The sequence below is a fragment of the Hyperolius riggenbachi genome, chromosome 7 (assembly GCF_040937935.1).
Source record: "Hyperolius riggenbachi isolate aHypRig1 chromosome 7, aHypRig1.pri, whole genome shotgun sequence".
In the NCBI taxonomy this organism is placed as follows: domain Eukaryota; kingdom Metazoa; phylum Chordata; class Amphibia; order Anura; family Hyperoliidae; genus Hyperolius; species Hyperolius riggenbachi.
In genome coordinates this window covers 14,785,704-14,807,417 of record NC_090652.1, presented here as the reverse complement: position 1 = coordinate 14,807,417, position 21,714 = coordinate 14,785,704, and the positions used below count along the sequence as shown (strand labels likewise).

At 46.6% G+C, this 21,714-nt stretch overlaps 1 protein-coding gene across 2 annotated transcripts in view; it reads left to right on the top strand.

Moving 5' to 3' along the window:
- LOC137524103 (zinc finger protein 665-like) overlaps window positions 1–21,714 on the top strand; it is a 217,820-nt gene that overhangs the window by 84,202 nt on the left and 111,904 nt on the right. The window contains exons 1-2 of one of the 2 annotated variants that reach the window (XM_068243609.1): window positions 11,060–11,081; window positions 14,087–14,502. The exons of the other annotated variant lie outside the window; for it this stretch is intronic. Coding sequence (XP_068099710.1) covers window positions 14,151–14,502 — 352 coding nt within the window. The 5' untranslated portion in view covers window positions 11,060–11,081; window positions 14,087–14,150. Of the gene's footprint in view, window positions 1–11,059; window positions 11,082–14,086; window positions 14,503–21,714 lie in introns of those variants that run through there. 2 annotated transcript variants of the gene reach the window in all.

Below are 21,714 nucleotides of genomic sequence, written 5' to 3'. Positions count from 1 at the left end.
GAAAACTGCTCAATGTACTATACAGGCTCCTCTTCGTAGCTACATTAATAGATTGCTTTCATGCCTTCACCAAGATAAAGATTCTTTTCCACCAAACTTGCAACTTAAAAGCACAGTCCGACTGCCAATATTGCACACTCTTTCACTGGCCAGTACAGTCCAATCCGTCAACTGGTTATGCTCTCATGCCGTGACTGATCAAACATATGTATTTCATCCTGCAGTTTCAATTAAAAAAGCTTCATGGCCATATAGCCATATACAGTTCACTGATTGTTCTTAATATATTGCAGCACGTTCTGCTGAGGCAGTGCCGACACACTCACGTATCCCGGAAGGTGAAACGGATATTCCCACTCTTGTAGCCTTCAGGCTTTGATGTTCCGCAAGCAGCTCGGGTCCCGGCCGGTGACCTTAGTTCTTAATTGCCGCTCGTTTCTCAAGAGTAGGAAAGTAACATGCCGGTACTTCCTAGTTAGAGCGAGAGGAAGTCCGGAGGTGACGTCACCACGTGTCAGCCAATAGCCTACGCGTTTCGGTAGGTACCGCCTACCTTCATCAGGGCATAACCTCATTGGCTGCTTTCCGCTTTTATATTCCAACGCTCCACCTCCCAGTCTCCGTGTGCTCGCTACTTTGGTTACCATAGTTACATGCAATGCTTTTATTGAAAAGCAAAGATTTCCGCATCAGAGTTTAAACCTTGCGGAATGAAGCTATTTAATGTATAGATCCATTCCGTCTCTTTGCGCGACATCTTCCCAATAAAGTCTCCTCCTCTCCAATCTTTTTCAACAGTCTGAATGGCAAAAAATTTAAAAGTCTGTAAACTTTTATTATGGTGCTCCTTAAAATGTTTGCTTAGCGGCATTTTCTCATTTCCATTCTTTATATTGTTAACGTGCTCCCCTATTCGAGACAGCAATTTGGGAAGATGTCGCGCAAAGAGACGGAATGGATCTATACATTAAATAGCTTCATTCCGCAAGGTTTAAACTCTGATGCGGAAATCTTTGCTTTTCAATAAAAGCGTTGCATGTAACTATGGCAACCAAAGTAGCAAGCACACGGAGACTGGGAGGTGGAGCGTTGGAATATAAAAGCGGAAAGCAGCCAATGAGGTTATGCCCTGATGAAGGTAGGCGGTACCTACCGAAACGCGTAGGCTATTGGCTGACACGTGGTGACGTCACCTCCGGACTTCCTCTCGCTCTAACTAGGAAGTACCGGCATGTTACTTTCCTACTCTTGAGAAACGAGCGGCAATTAAGTACTAAGGTCACCGGCCGGGACCCGAGCTGCTTGCGGAACATCAAAGCCTGAAGGCTACAAGAGTGGGAATATCCGTTTCACCTTCCGGGATACGTGAGTGTGTCGGCACTGCCTCGGCAGAACGTGCTGCAATATATTAAGAACAATCAGTGAACTGTATATGGCTATATGGCCATGAAGCTTTTTTAATTGAAACTGCAGGATGAAATACATATGTTTGATCAGTCACGGCATGAGAGCATAACCAGTTGACGGATTGGACTGTACTGGCCAGTGAAAGAGTGTGCAATATTGGCAGTCGGACTGTGCTTTTAAGTTGCAAGTTTGGTGGAAAAGAATCTTTATCTTGGCGAAGGCATGAAAGCAATCTATTAATGTAGCTACGAAGAGGAGCCTGTATAGTACATTGAGCAGTTTTCTCATAGGCAGTTGTCCAGTCTTGCTGTTGAGAGGTTACAGGAGTGTGATTTGAGACAGTACGAGTAGTGATACTGTGAAAGGAAATTGTTGCATTGAACACAGACTACTGTTGCATTTTATATTTATATTTTGTATTTTATTACAGTTATTTTAATAAAACAAAGTCCATGTTTGCAAGATTGTTTTGCATAGGCGCAGGAGTTATTTTGATGCTGTTCTGAAAGTGTAAGGTAGTGGTTTTTCCTTATTAACTCCATGCTGCCAATCGATACTGCATAAATAAGCGCCACAACAATACTTTTTATAGGCTTTGCTATTAACCACTAAAGTCGGCAGCCATTGATCCTAATGTTAAATGCGAATGCAAACTTTTGACAGGGGTGCTCACATTAAATGCAAAGGGGAGAGTGGCAGAAGTTCACCGTGAACTGTTTTCCCAGCAAACTACTGTACTCTGCCAACACTACCATTGCCTGAAGGACTGAACACTAAATGGGATGTAAATTCGTTTTATGTTGGCACAGTCTTGAACTAGTTATTGTCCCAGGGGCAGTATATTTATCCCCCTCAGGACTTCATGTAAGTCTCAGGGGCGTAAATACACTTACCTCGCCAGGATTGCGACCCCTTAGTGAATCAGTGAACGGGAGCACAGTTCCCATTCACTGATCAAAATGCCTGTGATCAATGATCTCACTGATGCCGGTGTTCATTGACAAAAGTATAACATACAGGTGTTACTTCTGTAATGCATGTATTCAGTACATAGGAGGAATAAAGTGTGTGTGTGTGGGGGCTGGGGGGGGACCTCTAGTGGCCAAATAGTAAAATTGGTAAAATTGTGGCCAAATGGTAAAATTACACCTACATACATCCCGATAAATTAAAATACCCCATGAATTAAAACCTTACCTCCCTTCTAAGGCCCCGTTTCCACTATTGCGGTGCGGATTCCACCGCTGACGAAATCGCATGCGGATGCGATTCCGCATGCGTTTTTTGCCGCGAATTCGCATGCGAATTCGCATAGGTGAGTGTATATGCGAATTTAACCATGTCAGTGCCTGTGGAAATTTACATTGGTACCTATGCGAATTCGCATGCGAATTCGCGGCAAAAAACGCATGGGAAAAACGCATGCGATTTCCCTATTAAATACATTGTGTGCGATTCGCCTGCATTCCACACGCAGGCGAATTCAGTGGGCTCTGCCGTGCAGAAAAATCCTGCACAGAAAAACGCACAGCAAAACTGACAAGTGGAAACAAGCCCATCCACTTGTATTGGCTGTGCGAATCTGCATGCAGGAAACGCATGCAGATTCGCGATAGTGGAAACGGGCCCTTATAGTTACCAAAATAAAACACTTTTATTTATAAAAAAAAAAAGACATTTAGGAAAAAAAATCGTTGCCTTATGGGCTCAACTTTCTTAATATGAAAAGTATGTCACAAGGGTATATTACTGTTATTTTTACAAATAAGGGCTAATTCGTGACAGACGCAAAACTGAAAAAATACACCTTTATTTCCAAATACAATTTTGTTGCCATATATTTTGATAGGGACATCATTTAAATGATGTAATAACAGGGACAAATGGGCAAATAAAATACATGGGTTTTAATTACAGTAGCATGTATTATTTTAAAACTATAATGGCTGAAAACTGAGAAATAATGATCATTTTTCCATTTTGTTCTCATTATTCTTTTTAAAATGCATTTAGAATAAAATATTTTTTAGCAAAATGTACCACCCAAAAAAAGCCTAACTGGTGGCAAAAAAAAAAAACAAGATATAGATCATTTTGATGTGAAAAGTAGTGAAAAAGTTATTTAAAGGGATGATCGCTGAAATGTGAAAATTGCTCTGGTCCATAAAGAAAACACCCATTAGTGGTGAACTAGTTAAATCTTTTGTGCATCAAGCATCTGAATTTGACCTGCACCACACCGTCTTCTGCATATCTGCAGCTCAGACATGCAATGTATACCCAGTGTGAGAACTTCCCTACAAATATGACTCCTGTTCGGGGTCCATCATCTAAGCAGCTTATTTCAGCTCTATATAATATGATAATGCCACACTAAGCCAGACCCCATGCTGCCTTCCGCCGGACGGCCTGGGAGAGGGATGGAGGGGATATCAGAGGATGAGTGGGATTTGACACTGGAGCGAGTGACTAAAGCTACGTACACACATGCGACAACGATCGTTCGTTGTCAACGACGAACGAACTTTTAATTGATGAAAGAACGACCTAAGTAAAGTTAGTTTTAAAAGGTGTGTAACGATCTGATCGTTAGAAGGAACGTTACATCACGTAAAAGTAACTATTGCGCCTGCGCATAAAAATGAACAGTTTCATGGAGAAATAGTGAAATGTGCATGTCAAGCCTAGTACGAACGATCGTTTCCAACGATGTACTACTTTTGCAAACGATCGTCGTTGGGAAAAATCCGCCAAGCTAGATCATTCATTTTGAACGATCTAGCTCGTCCGTCGTTAGAGTTAATAGTCGTTGGCTGCTTTTTTTCAAACGATCGTCGTTTGAAAGGATCGGGGAACGATCGTTTCAAACGACTATAGTCGCATGTGTGTACGCACCTTAAGGCTGCTCCCCACACACCTGATAGACTGCTGTACTTATACTCTATACACCGAGCCTACCCCTATCCAAATGTAACAATAACAATACATTTTTTTAATAGCTCCTTTTCTCCCATAGGACTCAAAGCACTTAGGCTCTCTCAGATTCAGTGATTGGTAGTGAGGTAAAGTATTAACACTGAGGATACAATTATATTTCTGCAATTGCCAAACTGAACAGGTGGGTTTTCAGTCTGAATTTAAACACATCCAGAGATGGAGCTGTCCTGAACTGCTGAGGTAAGGAGTTCCATAATGTAGGAGCAGCATGACAGAAGGCTCTGGTATGCAGCCTAACTGCCCCAAATGCTTTTTACACATAAAGTGGACCTGTCCTCAGGTTATTACATATTTGGCTTGATTCACTAAACCGTGCTAACTCAAATATCACACCTTATAAAAGATATCACACCTTATCACAGTTAACATGCCTTATCAGAGTAGCATAGCGAGTGCTACAAACTTATGCCTGCTAATTGGCAATGGCACTCGTCCTGCCCTGAGCCCCTGCGGGTTTTTAGCGCTACTCTGATAAGGCATGTTAACTTTGTTAAGGTGTGATATTCACAGTTTAGTGAATCAAGCCCATTGTGCACTAGTCATCTATTTCCTCAATGACTATATGGGCTGCCCCAGAGGTGTGCCTTCTTTATATATTTCCTGTATCCTTTACTGGAAAATTCTTGATACAATTTGCTAAGGAGACGTGTCACATAGCTCGCTAACTCCTCACCAAGTGTTGGAGACTTACCACAGCGCCATCGTGCACTGAGTGGGTCAGGTCTGTGAATCGGATGCTTCCCTTCCACAAGGTAGTATATCACCGCAGAGGTACCCAATCTAATGTGACAGAATCTGCTCTACCTGGATAAATTCCCCACACCCTATACTGAGTACCCATCACTGTTATTAATCTCCAGCTGACGTCTGAGCTACTTCATATTACTGGTGGTTATTTTGTATCCTCTAAGGCAACTTTTAATGTTTATGGCTGTTTTATAATATATATATATATATATATGTACAGAGGGGCTGCAGCACACAACAGGAAACCAGTGACAGGGGCTCTTGGTTACGCTTTAACGCGTTTAAGCTCACCAACTGCGCCAAAGTGTCCCCAATCTGGTGAGTCCTACTCTACCATGCAAAATGCCAGTTTTTATAAGCAGTCTAGTGGGAACTAATCCAAAAACCCAAAAGTCAACTAGATGGAAAAAAAGGAAATTAAAAACACTTACCTTTCACTAGCTACCAAACGAACTCTCTGAGCATGTGTGTGTGTGTGTGTGTGTGTGTGTGTGTGTGTGTGTGTGTATATTATGCAGGCCATGACGTTTATATTTATCCTGATGTGCCTATTCCAGGCCTCTAATGTATCATCTGACACTTTGTTGTACTCTCTCACTAAAGTGTATTTGCCTTACTTCTTCAATAAACTTGGCTACTTTAAAAAAAAGTTTTATGGTTGTAATTAAGCATATTTCCTCATGGAAGATGCTCTTATCCTGTTCTTACTACATCATCATGTTTGTTACTCTATGTGAGGTTGTGTTCCCATTTAGACTGTCATTTGCATTGCCTGGCGGGGGGGACATCACACTACTATTTAACATAGACCTGAACTCAGATCTTCCTTTCTGCTCTAAAAGATAAGCAACAGCATAATAACATTTAAAGAACATTTATTACAGAGGATACAAATTCTGCAATTACTCTGCAGTGTGTCTACTTCCTGTTTTCAAGGAAGTAGCCCAGGGTTATCATCCTTTGTTCACAAATAAGCTTTTCTGCAGAGGCAGTCGGCTGACACAGCTGAGAGATCAAATACACTTGTCACAGATAAGGATGAATTAGACAAGCTAAACTCTATAAATACATACAGGGGGCTCTCTGTTTTCCTTCTTTCCTGTGCAAGAGTTCAGGTCCACTTTAAGCAGACATCTGTTGAGTGTAATTAAGGCTGTGACTAAGAGCTCATATCTGTCCGGCACATGTTATCTATTCCTTGATGTTCTGCTTTTATCAATAAAGACAATGTAAGTGCATCCTTGGTGAGCAGAGCGGTCTCCTGTGAAGAAATGTTGGATATGAGTGTTGGCTGCTGGGACCTGGCTCCCCTCGGAAGGTATGGTGGCTGAGCGGTGTATGTACAGATACATGTACTACCTTTTATACTTACCTGAGACTTCCTCCAGCCCCATGCAGGCCTTGGGCTCCATCACCGTCCTCCCCGGCAGCTCCGTTCCTCCGCCGTCTCACCCGGTACATTTCCCAGCCACCCTCCACTGCATCATACACAACTAATGCCAGTGAGGGCATGACAGGAGGTTGGTGTGGAGCTGCAGGCTCCGGGCACAGTGCATAGGCATGCTGCCAGCTAGTGTAGGATTGCCCAGGTACGGTATCACGCTGATGAGCTGTTGGCTAGTTACTGCAGTCACTAGGAATCCCTGTTTTATAACAGAAGAGTACAGGCAGTCCCTGTATTTGGCAACTGTCCAATCGGCTGCTTGGGGCCTCACCCACAGCAGGGGCTGCCCTATCTGTGACTTGTATGGCCACCGCTAAAAAAAAGAGACCACAGATCAGTGCAACATGAACAGAGGGGAGAGCAGCGTAGCTACCAGGGAGTACACGTTGGATGTGGAAGTGAGGTCATTGCTCACTTCCTGCATTGGATGTGCGCTGCATGGTTACTGCGCTCCTCTCTTTGGATCACCACTGATCTGCAGGCCTGTGAGTGTTGGGAGTGGGGAGGCAGCAGGAAGCTACATACCCCCTCTGATACCAATGCCCTTTTGGGGTGGTGGGGACACCTGCTACCTGTTACTATGGGACAAGGGGCTTCTGACTGGGGAAGGGCCACAAACTGTGTGCTGCTTGGGGCCACAAAAGCCTCAGCAGCACCCCTGTGCACCAATTTGCAAAATTATCTAATATCTTTGTTAAACATATTGGCAAGACAATAAAATAAAAACCAGGAGGGGAGGAGGGGGGCACAGGGCTGATAAAAATGATGGGGGTCGGAGTAGGCAATATTGGGCTATACTGCTCTGTAGAACGATAGAGCATACACCAGGATAGGAAACACTGCAACGTAGCAGTTCAATTCATAACGGCACATCAGTATTCCATGGGCTTGATTCACATAGCCGTGCAAACTGTTTAGCACGGGTGTGCTAAACAATTTGCACGTGAAGTGCCGTTTGCGGACTTTTGCGACCCCAAAAGTCCGAGATCGCGCGAACTCTGGAACTTTGCGCGCCCGTGCTAAACAGTTTGCACGGCTTTGTGAATCAAGCCCCATATGTATACATAATGCTAATCAATACACAATTCATATGCCATACATTGTGACTAAATAAACAGGATGCCACATCAATATTCCAATCAATAATCATTCCATCTGCCATATGTGGGGAATAAATAAACAGGACGCCCACTAATAAACATACTGTACCTAGCAGATTTAGTTGATCTAACTTGTATAGGGGCTTTGCTATTTATATTCAAAGTCGGCCCATGTGTGAAACATACCAAGGACTGGTCCCAAAACTGACCTAAGTAGCAGGTGCAGCGGTGTGTCCGCCGGAGCACAAGCTGACTCCTCAAGCATTGTGTTGCAAAGACCAGCACACTTTAAACCACAAATCCAAAGAAACTTGTGTTATTTGGAATATTTTTTCAGTAGATTGCGGTGACAACACATGTAGATAAGTAGTGATGGGCGAACACTAAGTGTTCGGCATAGAGAAGGTTCGGGTGACGTCATTCAGCGCGCCTGCCCCCTCCCGCCACCAGGGGGTGCCGGTCCTCCCGAGAGCCGGCCGGCCCCTCCACAAGCCCCCCCGTGCCATGATACAGCGGGCGCGGGGGGGGGGCTTGTGGAGGGGCCGGCCGGCTCTCGGGAGGACCGGCACCCCCTGGTGGCGGGAGGGGGCAGGCGCGCTGAATGACGTCACCCGAACCTTCTCTATGCCGAACACTTAGTGTTCGCCCATCACTAGTAGATAGCCAGGCATATAACACATCAGTCCATATCAAATGAGTCCATAGACCCTAAATTAGCACAACATCCGGCTACAAACAAAGCAAGGATAACATATAGCAGCAGCGTTCATATTGCAGATCCTGAGATCAGGCAGTACATGTGTCACCTGGGGGGACAGACACCGGCCAGGAGCTGCATCAGACAAAGACCGTTTCTTAAAAAGTTTCTTATCCCCAAAAGTTTCGAGATATGTGAGGGTAAATTCAACAAGCGTTTTGCAATAATGTCAGAGCCGTTTTCGCTCCTCTCTGCCATGGACATCTGTACTTGCTGCTCAGTCTCACACACATAGTGTTACAGTAAGGCTGGGAGCACACTGGGGGTACCATGAGTCTTCTGCCATGTGCATCTCTGTGTTTTTCTCTGCATTTTGCATGTTTGTATGTGTCTGAGTTTGTATTTTTCATGCATGTTATGTTTTTATTTTTCATTTTTTTCTTTAGAATCTGACTTTTTTTTTTTTTAAATTAAAGAATACAGTATCATATGTTATTAAAAAAAAAAAAAAGGAATGCAAAACACATGCATTTTTCTCCATAGGAAAGCACATTATGGGGCTGATTCATGAAGCTGTGTTGCTACAGCAGCGCGAGCTCCATGATCAGCACCGCACTCTAAATTGAAGGCCGCATGCTGCGCTCGCTCTTGAAGTGTAAGGAAGTTATGCGTTCCTTAAAATGCTACTATGTTCATTTTCTCTGCATTATGCGATTTTGTATGTGTCTGTGGTTGAGTTTGCTATTTTCATGCATCCACCGCCCACATCCAAAACCTCATGAAGTCCTGCAACTTCCACCTCCGCAACTTCTGCAAGATCCGCCCTTTCCTTACCTCTGTATGTCACCACCAGACTCCTCATCAATGCCCTCATAATTTCCCGCATTGACTACTGCAATGCCCCTCTGTCTGGTTTCCCTATGACCCAAATTGCCCCGTTACAGTCCATCATGAATACGGCAGCCAGAATCATCCACTTCTCCCTTCGCTCCACCATGTCAGCTCTCCTCTGTGACTCCCTCCACTGGCTTCCTATCCAGCACAGAATCCGATTCAAGATACAGTGTCTGACCTACAAATCTGTCCACAAATCTGTCCAACCTACATTTCCGATCTTACTCAGAGGTACACACCTAGCTGCTCACTCCCCTCCTCCAATGAACTTTGCCTGACCGCCCCCCTCATCACCCAGTCCCATGCACGCCTCCAGGACTTCTCAAGAGCTGCTCCAACACTATGGAACTCCCTACTTCTCTCCATTAGGGTCGCACCAACCTTCAATATCTTTAAGAAGGCCCTCAAAACGCACCTTTTTATCTTAGCCTATCCCCCTCACTGGTGCTTTAACCACTTAACGACCGCCTAACGCCCATAGGCGTCGGCGGGTGGTTAGTGGTATAGCATGGAAACGGCCGCTCGATCGAGCGGCCTTTCCGTGCTAGTTCACGGAGACTGTCTCCGTGAACAGTGTGCGAGCCGCTGATCGCGGCTCGCATGCATAATGTAAACATCCGGGGAAGAAATCCCCGCTGTTTACATCACACGGCGCTGCTGGGCCGTGTGATTGGCCCGGGATCGCCGGCATCTGATAGGCAGAAGCCTATCTCACAGGGTAAGGGAGAGGGAGGGAAAGCCGGGGAGGGCGGAAAGCGCTGCGGAGGGGGGCTTTGAAGAGCCCCCCCCCCGGAAAGTGCGGGCAGCCGGCGGCGATCAGACCCCCCCAGCAGGACATCCCCCTAGTGGGGAAAAAAGGGGGAAGTCTGATCGCCCTGGCTATTTCCTGATCGGTGCTGCGGGCTGGAGAGTCCATGCAGCACCGATCAGAAGAAAATCCCGTGGTCCTTAAGTGGTTAAACCCGCAGCTGAATGCTGAACTCTGGTCCCCTACCTTTCGTGTCCTTACCTGTCCCTCTAGATTGTAAGCCTTTGGCAGGGTCCTCCTCCTTGTGTCTCCTACCTGATCACGCACCTCCATCAACCTACACCCATCCTATGTATCTGAGTGAATTTAACTTACCTAATCTTCATTCACCCATCCAGTGACTGACTATGCACTACCTTGTACTCATACTGTGCTGCGTGATCTGGTTTGTATGTATTCCTGTATGTCAACCCTAAATATTGTCTATAACCAGCACTGCGTAATATGTTGGTACTATATATATATGTATATATATATCAAAACACATGCATGATGTTTCGTCATAGGAAAGCACTATATTAAAACTGCACTATGTGGGAAGATCCAACAGGTGCTAAAAAGAGGCAAAGAGCTGTGATTTGGAATGCAGCAGCCCATAGGCTTTTACTGAGTTTGATTTTGCGGATGTTTTCTGCTATGTGGATGTAGCAAAATACATTGAAATTGGGAATGTTCAACCTGTGAAATGTCCAACAGGCATACATGTACTAGTAATGATAATAGAAGGTAATGAAGATGAAGATAAGGAAGTTGTGTTGTGATTGATAATAAAAAAATATATAAGAATAATAAATAATAATAGCATTCACAGGCTGACTGCAGGTGATTCCACAAAAGAGCTTGCAGTTAGCTTATTCACCACAAGGTGCCGCTCCCACCTCTCCCACGTGGAACGCACAGAAAGGAGGAGATTAATCCAAAGACCGGAAAGGATGTAACAACAGGAAGAGCAGTTGCAGGAGGAGAGAGAACACGAGGCTGGAAGAGGTAATTGTGTGAATCTTGTTATATATGGAGCAGAGCAGAGGTTTGGGGTGGGCATGCTTTGTTACAGAGGAGGACATAGTACACCTGTCACTATCCTGATCATCCCCCTTGATGAGACTTATATATAACTGCTGTGACTTGTTTGCCAGTTTTCTATTGCTCCCCCTACATGTACCTAGATTATGGGTCGGATCTCACCTTCCTAGTAATAATTCAGTCACATCACACACATCACAGAGACAAGAGAAGATATATACTGACTATAGCCATGTCCCTCCAGTGCTGGCATTTACCCCTGTATAGCCTATTCTGCCCCAATCATTGCCATATTGCCGTGCAGTGTAGCCGTATCTCCCTAATCACCCCCCCAGTTTCCAGCTTCTTCCTGGGGTAATAGTAACCTTGGGTAGTCGTCAGGGCAGAGGCTCAGGGGGCACCAGTCTCTGGGAGTGCAGCCCTGTGGATGTGCCTGTTCCCCCCCCCCCCCGAACACTTCAGAGTTCTGACTCTGCATGTTTGGGAGACTACCTAATACTGGGGGTGCATCTGCCTATACTGGGGAGGAGGCTGCCTGTTTGACTTGGGGAAAGGGTCTGGGGGCACACTTGCCTATCCTGATTACAGAGACTGCTTGGGGTATATTTGGCTATCGATACTTGGAGTACACCTGGCTATCTTGCCTAGGAGGGGGGGTATCTTAATACGGGGGTACATCGGCCTATATTCAAGGGGAGGATGCCTAATACTGGTGTACATATAGCTATCTAACCTGATTAAGGGTACTGCTTAATACACAGGGTACATCGTGATATCTAACCTGGGGTTGGAGGGCTGCCTAATTCTGCCTGCATCCGGCTATCTGTAATGGGGATGGTGGGCAGCCTAATAGTGGCTATCTATACTGGGGAGGTGGGCTGCCTAATACTAGGGGGGCATCTGCCTTGTTAATGTGGGGAGGGAGACTACTTGATGCACCTGGCTTTTGAAACCTTTCAGCACTTTATTTGGCCTGAGGAAGTGGGCAGAGACCCACGAAATGCGTTTCCTGTGCTTATTAAAAATTAATTATATTTATATATAGGAATTTATCATTTTTTGAGGTAAGCCACTTCCCCCTTTTCTCTCTCTCTTTTTTTTTTTTGTTTTAAACTCAGTTTTATACACTCCTGGGTGCCTCTTAATGCCGTTGTGATGGCTTCCCAAGTCTTCCAGATATTAGTCATCCACCAAACCAGTCACCAGTCAGACCACCACTTGAGCTCCATAGCTATGTTATCAATGGCAAAAGGGTGAATGTTTAGTGATATGAAGGGTGTGAGCAGGAATCCAGGTGCATGCATCTCTATGGAGAGAGCTTGCAGGGAGTAGTAGTTTTATTGTTAGGGTAGTCTGCCTTTATTCCTGAGAATGATACAAAGTATCTATGTGGAGGGTTAGTTTACATAATTGCCCCTTAGGGAGGGAGACCTAGAGAATAATATAATCTGTGAATAGTGCAGAGCTCTGATTGGCTGATCTTGTATGCCATGGAATACTGAGCCCATAAGATCCTCGTGGAGCAGCTCCCACCTCCAGCTGGTGCCTCACACGTATGCACACTCTCTGTGTTACCTTATCTCTGGATTTCCCTCACTTCTTGTGCTGTCAGAGGTGTTCCATGTTTATCCCAGCCGTTATGGAAGGCAGGCTGGTATCTCTTCCCTGTGAAGAGGGAAACTTTCCCTGATAGCATTTCCCAGCAGCTGTTCATAGCAACAGTCATGAATACAATGTTGTACAATGGAGTTGTTGTGGATCAGTGGAGGTCTCGGGGAGGGAGTTCCTAAAGGAGCAGGATCTGTGCATTACGTCCATTTTCAGCAGATGAGACAGGTGCACCATATGACCGTATCCATTGTATCTCTGATGAGAAGAAGCCAATGTGCAGTCAGGAGCCACTGGTGTTGGATTGGAGGTTGGAGTCTGCACAAAGATGATATCTGTTGGGTCACAGCTAGGGGGTGGAGCCAGGTAACAAGGGGCGTGGCTGGTAGGACAGGTAGAGAAGCTGGAGGCTGCAGCTGGACAGTGGTTGGGTGGCCTCTGCTGCTTCTGTCCTGGTACTGGCACTGTCCCAGCTAGGAGATTTGTTGCTATGGAGCTTGGAAGGTTTGGGGTTAGAAGGTGATGGACAGGTAGGGTCAGTATATGAAGCTGCAGTCCCATCTGCCCAGTTTCTCAGCTGCCAGAGCCATAAGTAATGATAATTCATAGCTAATTAGCTGCAGGCCTCAGCTCTTATCTTCCTGTATCTCCAGCTGTTCTCTCTTCACATCCTCGTCCATCTACCGCTGCCGGTGTTGTGTCTGATTATGCTGCGTGTTGATTTGCGCTGCCCCGCATGCACAGTAGGAGACTGTGCGGCCACATTTCCTATTGAATGATGCTGATGGTGGTAAAATACTAAATATCTCCGCTCCCACACATCCTACACTCCCCAAACTTTCAGGGTAGGGAGGGGACCCCCCAGAACAACCTCTATGCCAAATTGCTGCCCCCGAGACCTTCTGGTTCCTGAGATAGGTTTCTGTAATTTATCTCCTGAACCAGCGGGGCTCAGGAGCTACAATTTGGCATAGAGGTAATTCGGGGGGTTCCCTCCTTACCCTTAAAATTTGGGGAGTGTATGATGTGTGGAAGCGGAGATATTTAGTATTTTACCTCCAGCAGCATCATTAACTTCGCACTGAGCATGCGTGTTACTCAGTATGGAAGGGAGCTTCCAGGCAGCGCAATCAGACATTACACTGGCATTGCTGTAACCTCCCAGGAATGTGTGCATGGAGAGGAGGAGAGAAGCACCAGATGATGAGCAAGGCACACTGGGAGAGAGGACTGTGGTGCTGAATGTGCAGATACCACAGCTTATGGGATATTATCACCCCCTAGCAAATTATGTTCTTTTCTGTGCTCTGATTATTAGTACTAATATTTTACTGTTGCAATTTATCATTTTTATAAATCAGATCTGAGCTAAAAGAACAAGAGACCTATGTGAGGAGTGATCAGCAGTCTGTGGAGGAGGGTGGCATGATGGGGACAATTAAAGAAGAAGAGGGAGAGACCTTTGTGAGGAGTGATCAGCAGTCTATGGAGGAGGGTGGCATGATGGTGACAATTAAAGAAGAAGAGGGAGAGACCTTTGTGAGGAGTGATCAGCAGTCTGTGGAGGAGGGTCGCATGATGGGGACAATTAAAGAAGAGACCTATGTGAAGAGTGATGAACAATCTGTGGAGGAGGGTGACATGATGAGGACAAATAAAGAGGATGAAGAAGAAGAGACATATGTGAGGAGTGATCAGCAGGCTACGGAGGAGAGTGACATGATAAGGACTAGTAAAAAGGAAGAAGAAGAGGACATTATTACTGTGATGAGCATTGGTAAGTGATAAATGTATCTCCTTTTAATGTCTAGTACATATAAGCCAGTGATGGCTAACCTTGGCACTCCAGCTGTGGTGGAACTACAAGTCCCATGAGGCATTGCAATACTCTGACAGCTCTAAGCATAACTCAGGGAGGCAGAGGCATGATGGGATTTGTAGTTTTGTCACAGCTGGAGTGCCAAGTTTAGCCATCACTGCTATAAACTGTGTGTTCTACATCTGCATATTAGCTGAAAGCTGACGCCTTTTCTTCTAAGTTAGCCAATAAATGGTATTATCCAGATTCAAATCCTCTTACTAGTGCAATAAGCTAACTCTCTAACTGAATGACAAAGCTAACAATTAGTAAGCTCTCTCTCTCTAACTGAATCACTAAACTATCAATAACAGGTTCAGCGAGTCTCAAATCAGCACAAATCGATCACAAAATGCAAATACACAGTCAGGGCTGGGGAATTGGTACAAAACATTTGATTCCTTAGTTTATGAAACCTCTGACTCCTTCTCCAGGTACCCAAAATTCCTCTGACTCCGATTCCTAGACACTGTCTAATTTTTACCATTGCTGTCGATTTCGTACAAAAATCATCCAACTCCTCAGTTTTTTAGAACCTCCGACTCTAGGTACCCAAAATTTCTCCGACTCTTCGACTCCACAGCCCTGTACACAGCACTGCTCTCTAACACAACCTCTCACAGAGTACTGAGTAACAGCATGGAGGTAATCAAAGATGGCATCCGCCATAGGGAAAGGTAGGTGAGCTCAACTCATTCCTATTGGTTGCTAGGGACATGCTGGGGACATTCTGATTGGTCCCAAACTGAAAAAAAATGCACGTCCATCCATAATTACTGGTGCACTCGTAGTCAGAATATGTAATCGCAGCTGATTATGACTATGGTCCCGTAGTCCACAATTACAACTTGTCATTAAAGATATCCATAAATTACAAGTCATTACACCCAACACTACCTGGGACAGAGGAGGTGGCAGAAGGGAGTTAGACTGGCCTCCCCTTAACCTGCAGGCGGCTCCACCAGACCAAATGCCGTCCCACGACTCCTTCTCTTCCCAGCACCATGTAGGGTGACCCAATGGTCAGTGAAAGTGAGGTACCATCCCTGCCTATGTCTGCTGCTCCAGGCATCTGTATTGAGGTGCCCTCTACCTCTGACTGTGTGGTCTAACCATCGGGATACAGATTCTACTGCATGCTTGTGTGAGGCTGGGATGACATCCCTGGTAAAAAATGGATGAAAGAACTAATTGGGTTAGCGCTCAAAGATAGTCTCTGCTGTAAAAGATGTTCAAACCCGGTAGATGATAATCAGCAAATGCAACAGCATAACATCAGTGGGGCTATAGCTCCCCCAACTTAGAGAGACTCACCAGACTATATGGCCTAAGTGGGCCCGACTTCACCTTAGGGGGTATAGGCCACCCCTCAGCCTCTCCGGCAACCTCTGCACCTCAGCGCCGACCACTTCCGGCTCGCTGCTCAGATAGGATGTTGCTGTTGCCTCCAGGTAAAGAGAAAAGCTGCACATAGCATAAAAGTGCTTAAAGGGAGCCTTAACTGAGAAGTGATATGGAAGTTTCCTTTGAGACAATACCAGTTGCCTGGCAGCCCTGCTGATCTCTATGGCTGCAGCAGTATCTGGATCTCACACCTGAAACAAGCATGCAGCTAATCCAGTCTGACTTCAGTCAGTGCACCTGATCTGCATGCTTGTTCATGGGCTGTGGCTAAAAGTATTAGAGACACAGGATCAGCAGGAGAGTCGGGAAACTGGTATTATTTTAAAAGGAAAAATCCATATCCTTCTCAGTTTAGGTTCCCTTCAGTGGTGCTCAAATACCCCTTTTTAAAATTCGAGTTTGGTCGAATTCGAATAGTAAATTATTCGAGTTAAGTCGAATATTCGAGTCGAATAATTTTTACTATTCGATTCGACCTCGGACTTCGAGCTCACTATTCGAGTCGGTATTCGAGCTCATTATTCGAGCTGACTATTCGAATTGGCCTTAAATAGCTTCCAACACTTGTTTTGAGGGTGAATGATGCAAGAAACATCTTTTTTTCCATGTAACAACAGCAAGTGATTATGTGGGGATGTTCCTTTAAAAAAAATGGTGGAAAGAGAAGTTGTGTCCAAAATTTTGTTCAGTACTGTATATACTTCTTCTTCTTCTTTAGCTTCTATGTCTTCTTCTTCTATATCTTCTTCTTCTATATCATCATCTTCGTCTTCTTCTTCACCTTCACCTTCTTCATCTTTATCTTCTTCATCTTCTTCTTCTTCTCCTTCATCTTCTTCTCCTTCATCTTCTCTTTTATAATTTTTTTTTTAAAGAAATGCAGCTATTTTTGAGCGTAATAAATAGCTGGTGGCGCACGCATGTTGGAAGCGCCATTGTATGTGCTCCCTGGCAGTGGAAACACACAGACAGCAGGAGGTAAATTCAGCAGCAGGAGGAGGAGGATGAGTGTGTGGCAGCAGGCCAGGCAGTCAATGAGGCAGGCAGCGTGACATAATATCCCTGGTACCTAGCGGTGATACCAGGGCTGTAAATAAACACAGCAGGAGGTCCCAGACAGCGGTCGTGCAGCCCACATCGTGTCCAATACACAACTGGGACAACACAGTTTTCAACCCGGGCACCTCAGAATAATTAAACCTTTTTTTTTTTAATGGTTTTTTTGTTTTGTTTGTACAAGTTAATTGCACAGATATAGCTATTGTTTGACGTAATAGCTGGTGGCAGAGTGGCAGCAGAAGGTAAATCCGTGTACCCTGGCAGTGGGAAACACAGACAGACAGCAGCAGCAGCAGGAGGAATGGAGGAGTAGTGTGAGTGTGGCAGCAGGCAGGCAGCGTGACATAATAGCCCTGGTACCTAGCGGTGATACCAGGGCGTAAATAAACACAGCAGGAGGTCGAAGACAGCGGTCGTGCAGCCCACATCGTGTCCAATACACAACTGGGACAACACAGTTTTCAACCCGGGCACCTCAGAAAAAATTAAACCTTTTTTTTTAATGGTTTTTTTGTTTTGTTTGTACAAGTTAATTGCACAGATATAGCTATTGTTTGACGTAATAGCTGGTGGCAGAGTGGCAGCAGAAGGTAAATCCGTGTACCCTGGCAGTGGGAAACACAGACAGACAGCAGCAGCAGCAGGAGGAATGGAGGAGTAGTGTGAGTGTGGCAGCAGGCAGGCAGCATGACATAATAGCCCTGGTACCTAGCGGTGATACCAGGGCGTAAATAAACACAACAGGAGGTCCCAGACAGCGGTCGTGCAGCCCACATCGTGTCCAATACACAACCTTTTTTTTTAATGGTTTTTTTGTTTTGTTTGTACAAGTTAATTGCACAGATATAGCTATTGTTTGACGTAATAGCTGGTGGCAGAGTGGCAGCAGAAGGTAAATCCGTGTACCCTGGCAGTGGGAAACACAGACAGACAGCAGCAGCAGCAGGAGGAATGGAGGAGTAGTGTGAGTGTGGCAGCAGGCAGGCAGCGTGACATAATAGCCCTGGTACCTAGCGGTGATACCAGGGCATAAATAAACACAACAGGAGGTCCCAGACAGCGGTCGTGCAGCCCACATCGTGTCCAATACACAACTGGGACAACACAGTTTTCAAACCGGGCACCTCAGAAAAAATTAAACCTTTTTTTTTAATGTTTTTTTTGTTTTGTTTTGTACAAGTTAATTGCACAGATATAGCTATTGTTTGACGTAATAGCTGGTGGCAGAGTGGCAGCAGAAGGTAAATCCGTGTACCCTGGCAGTGGGAAACACAGACAGACAGCAGCAGCAGGAGGAATGGAGGAGTAGTGTGAGTGTGGCAGCAGGCAGGCAGCGTGACATAATAGCCCTGGTACCTAGCGGTGATACCAGGGCGTAAATAAACACAACAGGAGGTCCCAGACAGCGGTCGTGCAGCCCACATCGTGTCCAATACACAACCTTTTTTTTTTAATGTTTTTTTTGTTTTGTTTGTACAAGTTAATTGCACAGATATAGCTGTTGTTTGACGTAATAGCTGGTGGCAGAGTGACAGCAGAAGGTAAATCCGTGTACCCTGGCAGTGGGAAACACAGTGGCAGCAGAAGGTAAATCCGTGTACCCTGGCAGTGGGAAACACAGACAGACAGCAGCAGCAGCAGGAGGAATGGAGGAGTAGTGTGAGTGTGGCAGCAGGCAGGCAGCGTGACATAATAGCCCTGGTACCTAGCGGTGATACCAGGGCGTAAATAAACACAACAGGAGGTCCCAGACAGCGGTCGTGCAGCCCACATCTTTTCCAATACACAACCTTTTTTTTTTAATGGTTTTTTTGTTTTGTTTGTACAGGTTAATTGCTGAGTTAATGGCAGAGTGGCAGCAGAAGGTAAATCCGTGTACCCTGGCAGTGGGAAACACAGACAGACAGCAGCAGCAGCAGGAGGAATGGAGGAGTAGTGTGAGTATGGCAGCAGGCAGGCAGCATGACATAATAGCCCTGGTACCTAGCGGTGATACCAGGGCATAAATAAACACAACAGGAGGTCCCAGACAGTGGTCGTGCAGCCCACATCGTGTCCAATACACAACCTTTTTTTTTTTTTTTTTTTTTGTTTTGTTTGTACAAGTTAATTGCACAGATATAGCTATTGTTTGACGTAATAGCTGGTGGCAGAGTGGCAGCAGAAGGTAAATCCGTGTACCCTGGCAGTGGGAAACACAGACAGCAGCAGCAGGAGGAATGGAGGAGTAGTGTGAGTGTGGCAGCAGGCAGGCAGCGTGACATAATAGCCCTGGTACCTAGCGGTGATACCAGGGCGTAAATAAACACAACAGGAGGTCCCAGACAGCGGTCGTGCAGCCCACATCGTGTCCAATACACAACTGGGACAACACAGTTTTCAACCCGGGCACCTCAGAAAAAATTAAACCTGTTTTTTTTTTAATGGTTTTTTTGTTTTGTTTGTACAAGTTAATTGCACAGATATAGCTGTTGTTTGACGTAATAGCTGGTGGCAGAGTGGCAGCAGAAGGTAAATCCGTTTACCCTGGCAGTGGGAAACACAGACAGACAGCAGCAGCAGCAGGAGGAATGGAGGAGTAGTGTGAGTGTGGCAGCAGGCAGGCAGCGTGACATAATAGCCCTGGTACCTAGCGGTGATACCAGGGCGTAAATAAACACAACAGGAGGTCCCAGACAGCGGTCGTGCAGCCCACATCGTGTCCAATACACAACTGGGACAACACAGTTTTCAACCCGGGCACCTCAGAAAAAATTAAACCTTTTTTTTTTTAATGTTTTTTTTGTTTTGTTTGTACAAGTTAATTGCACAGATATAGCTATTGTTTGACGTAATAGCTGGTGGCAGAGTGGCAGCAGAAGGTAAATATGTGTACCCTGGCAGTGGGAAACACAGACAGACAGCAGAAGGGCAGTACACAGCAGCCCACTGTAGGTGTAAAATGTGTGGCTGCAGGCGACGTAATAGTCAAAGTGAACCAGGCTGGCTTAGTGAGCAGGAGCCAGGAGGTGGTAAAGGGTGGTAAGGCACATTAAAGATGGTTTTTCCGGTAGCCAGTTCATGTCCCCCTCTCGCCGACAACAGGGGCCAGGAACTTGCCTTCCACCCACGCCTGGTTCATCTTGAGAATCGTCAGTCTGTCCACAGACTTGTGAGACAGACGTGAGCGTTTCTCGGTGACCACGCCACCCGCTGCACTGAAGCAGCGCTCGGACAGCACGCTGGAAGGGGGACAGGACAGCACTTCCAGGGCGTACTGCGCCAGCTCGCTCCAGATCTCCAGGCGCTTGACCCAATACTCCATGGGATCAACAGGGGCATCGCTGTCAAGCCCGCTGTAGGACCCCATGTAGTCAGCCACCATACGGGTCAGGCGCTGGCTGTGACCGGAGGAGGATGCTGCTGCATGCACCTCCTCTCTAGTCACTGCTGCCGGAGCCTCTACAGTCCTGTAGAGCTCGTTGCTGAGAGACAGCAGGTCTGTGGGGCGCTTGCTGCTGGATGCAGGCACCTGCTGCTGCCTCTGTGCTGGCTGGACAGTGGGGGTGGAAGGCTGGGGGAAGGCTTCCTCCAAGCGCTCAACAAGGGCCTGCTGCAAGCTCCTTATTTGTTGCGCTGGGTCTCCTCCTGCAGGCGGCAGGAACTGGCTCAACTTCCCCTTGAGGCGTGGGTCCAAGATCATGCTGATCCAGATGTCCTCACTCTGCTTCATCTGGATCACCCTGGGGTCCTTGCGCAGGCACGTCAGCATGTGCGCTGCCATTGGGAAGAGGCGGGCCACGTGTGCTGGCACATCGACGGCAGTGTCCTCATCCTCCTCCTCTGCCTCCTCAGCCTCATCCTCTCTCCACCCCCGCACCAACTCAGCTGCGCTGTGCTGATCCCCCTCATCAGCAGCAAGGTCAGGGACCTCCACCAAGTCCTCCTCCCCCTCAGAGGTGGACTGTGCAGCTGCTTGCCGCTCCTGCTGGTCCAAGGCTGCCGCTCCCTGTTCCAGCAAAGCATCGAGGGCCCTGTTCAGCAGACAAACCAGGGGCACCCACTCGCAGACCATAGCATGGTCCCTGCTCACCATGTTAGTGGCCTGCAGAAAGGGAGCCAGCACTAAGCACACCTGCTGCATGTGCCTCCAGTCATCATCGGGGACGATGGACGGGATGTTGCTGGTCTTGTCCCTTCTCTGAGCGGCGCAAACAGTGGCCAGGGCAAGGTACTGGTTGACAGCGTGCTTCTGTTCAACCAGACGCTCCAACATCGCCAGGGTGGAGTTCCAGCGAGTTGGAACGTCAATGATCAGCCGATGGCGTGGCAGCTCCAGCTCCTTTTGCACGCCTTCCAGGCTCGCACAGGCTGCAGCCGAGCGCCGGAAGTGACGCACAACCTCCCTTGCCATTTCCAGCAGTTCGCCCATCCCCTGGTAGGTGCGCAAGAACTTCTGCACCACCAGGTTCAGCATGTAGGCAAGACGGGATGTGGGTCAGGTTTCCCCTGTGAATCGCGGCAACCAGATTGGCCCCATTGTCGGCCACCACCTCTCCGACTCTGAGGCCTCTGGGGGTCAGCCAAATCCTCTCCTGCTCCTGGAGTTTGGCCAACACATGGGTTGCCGTCAGTTTGGTCTTCCCGAGGCTGACCAACTGCAGCAGCGCTTGGCAGTGGCGGGCCTTC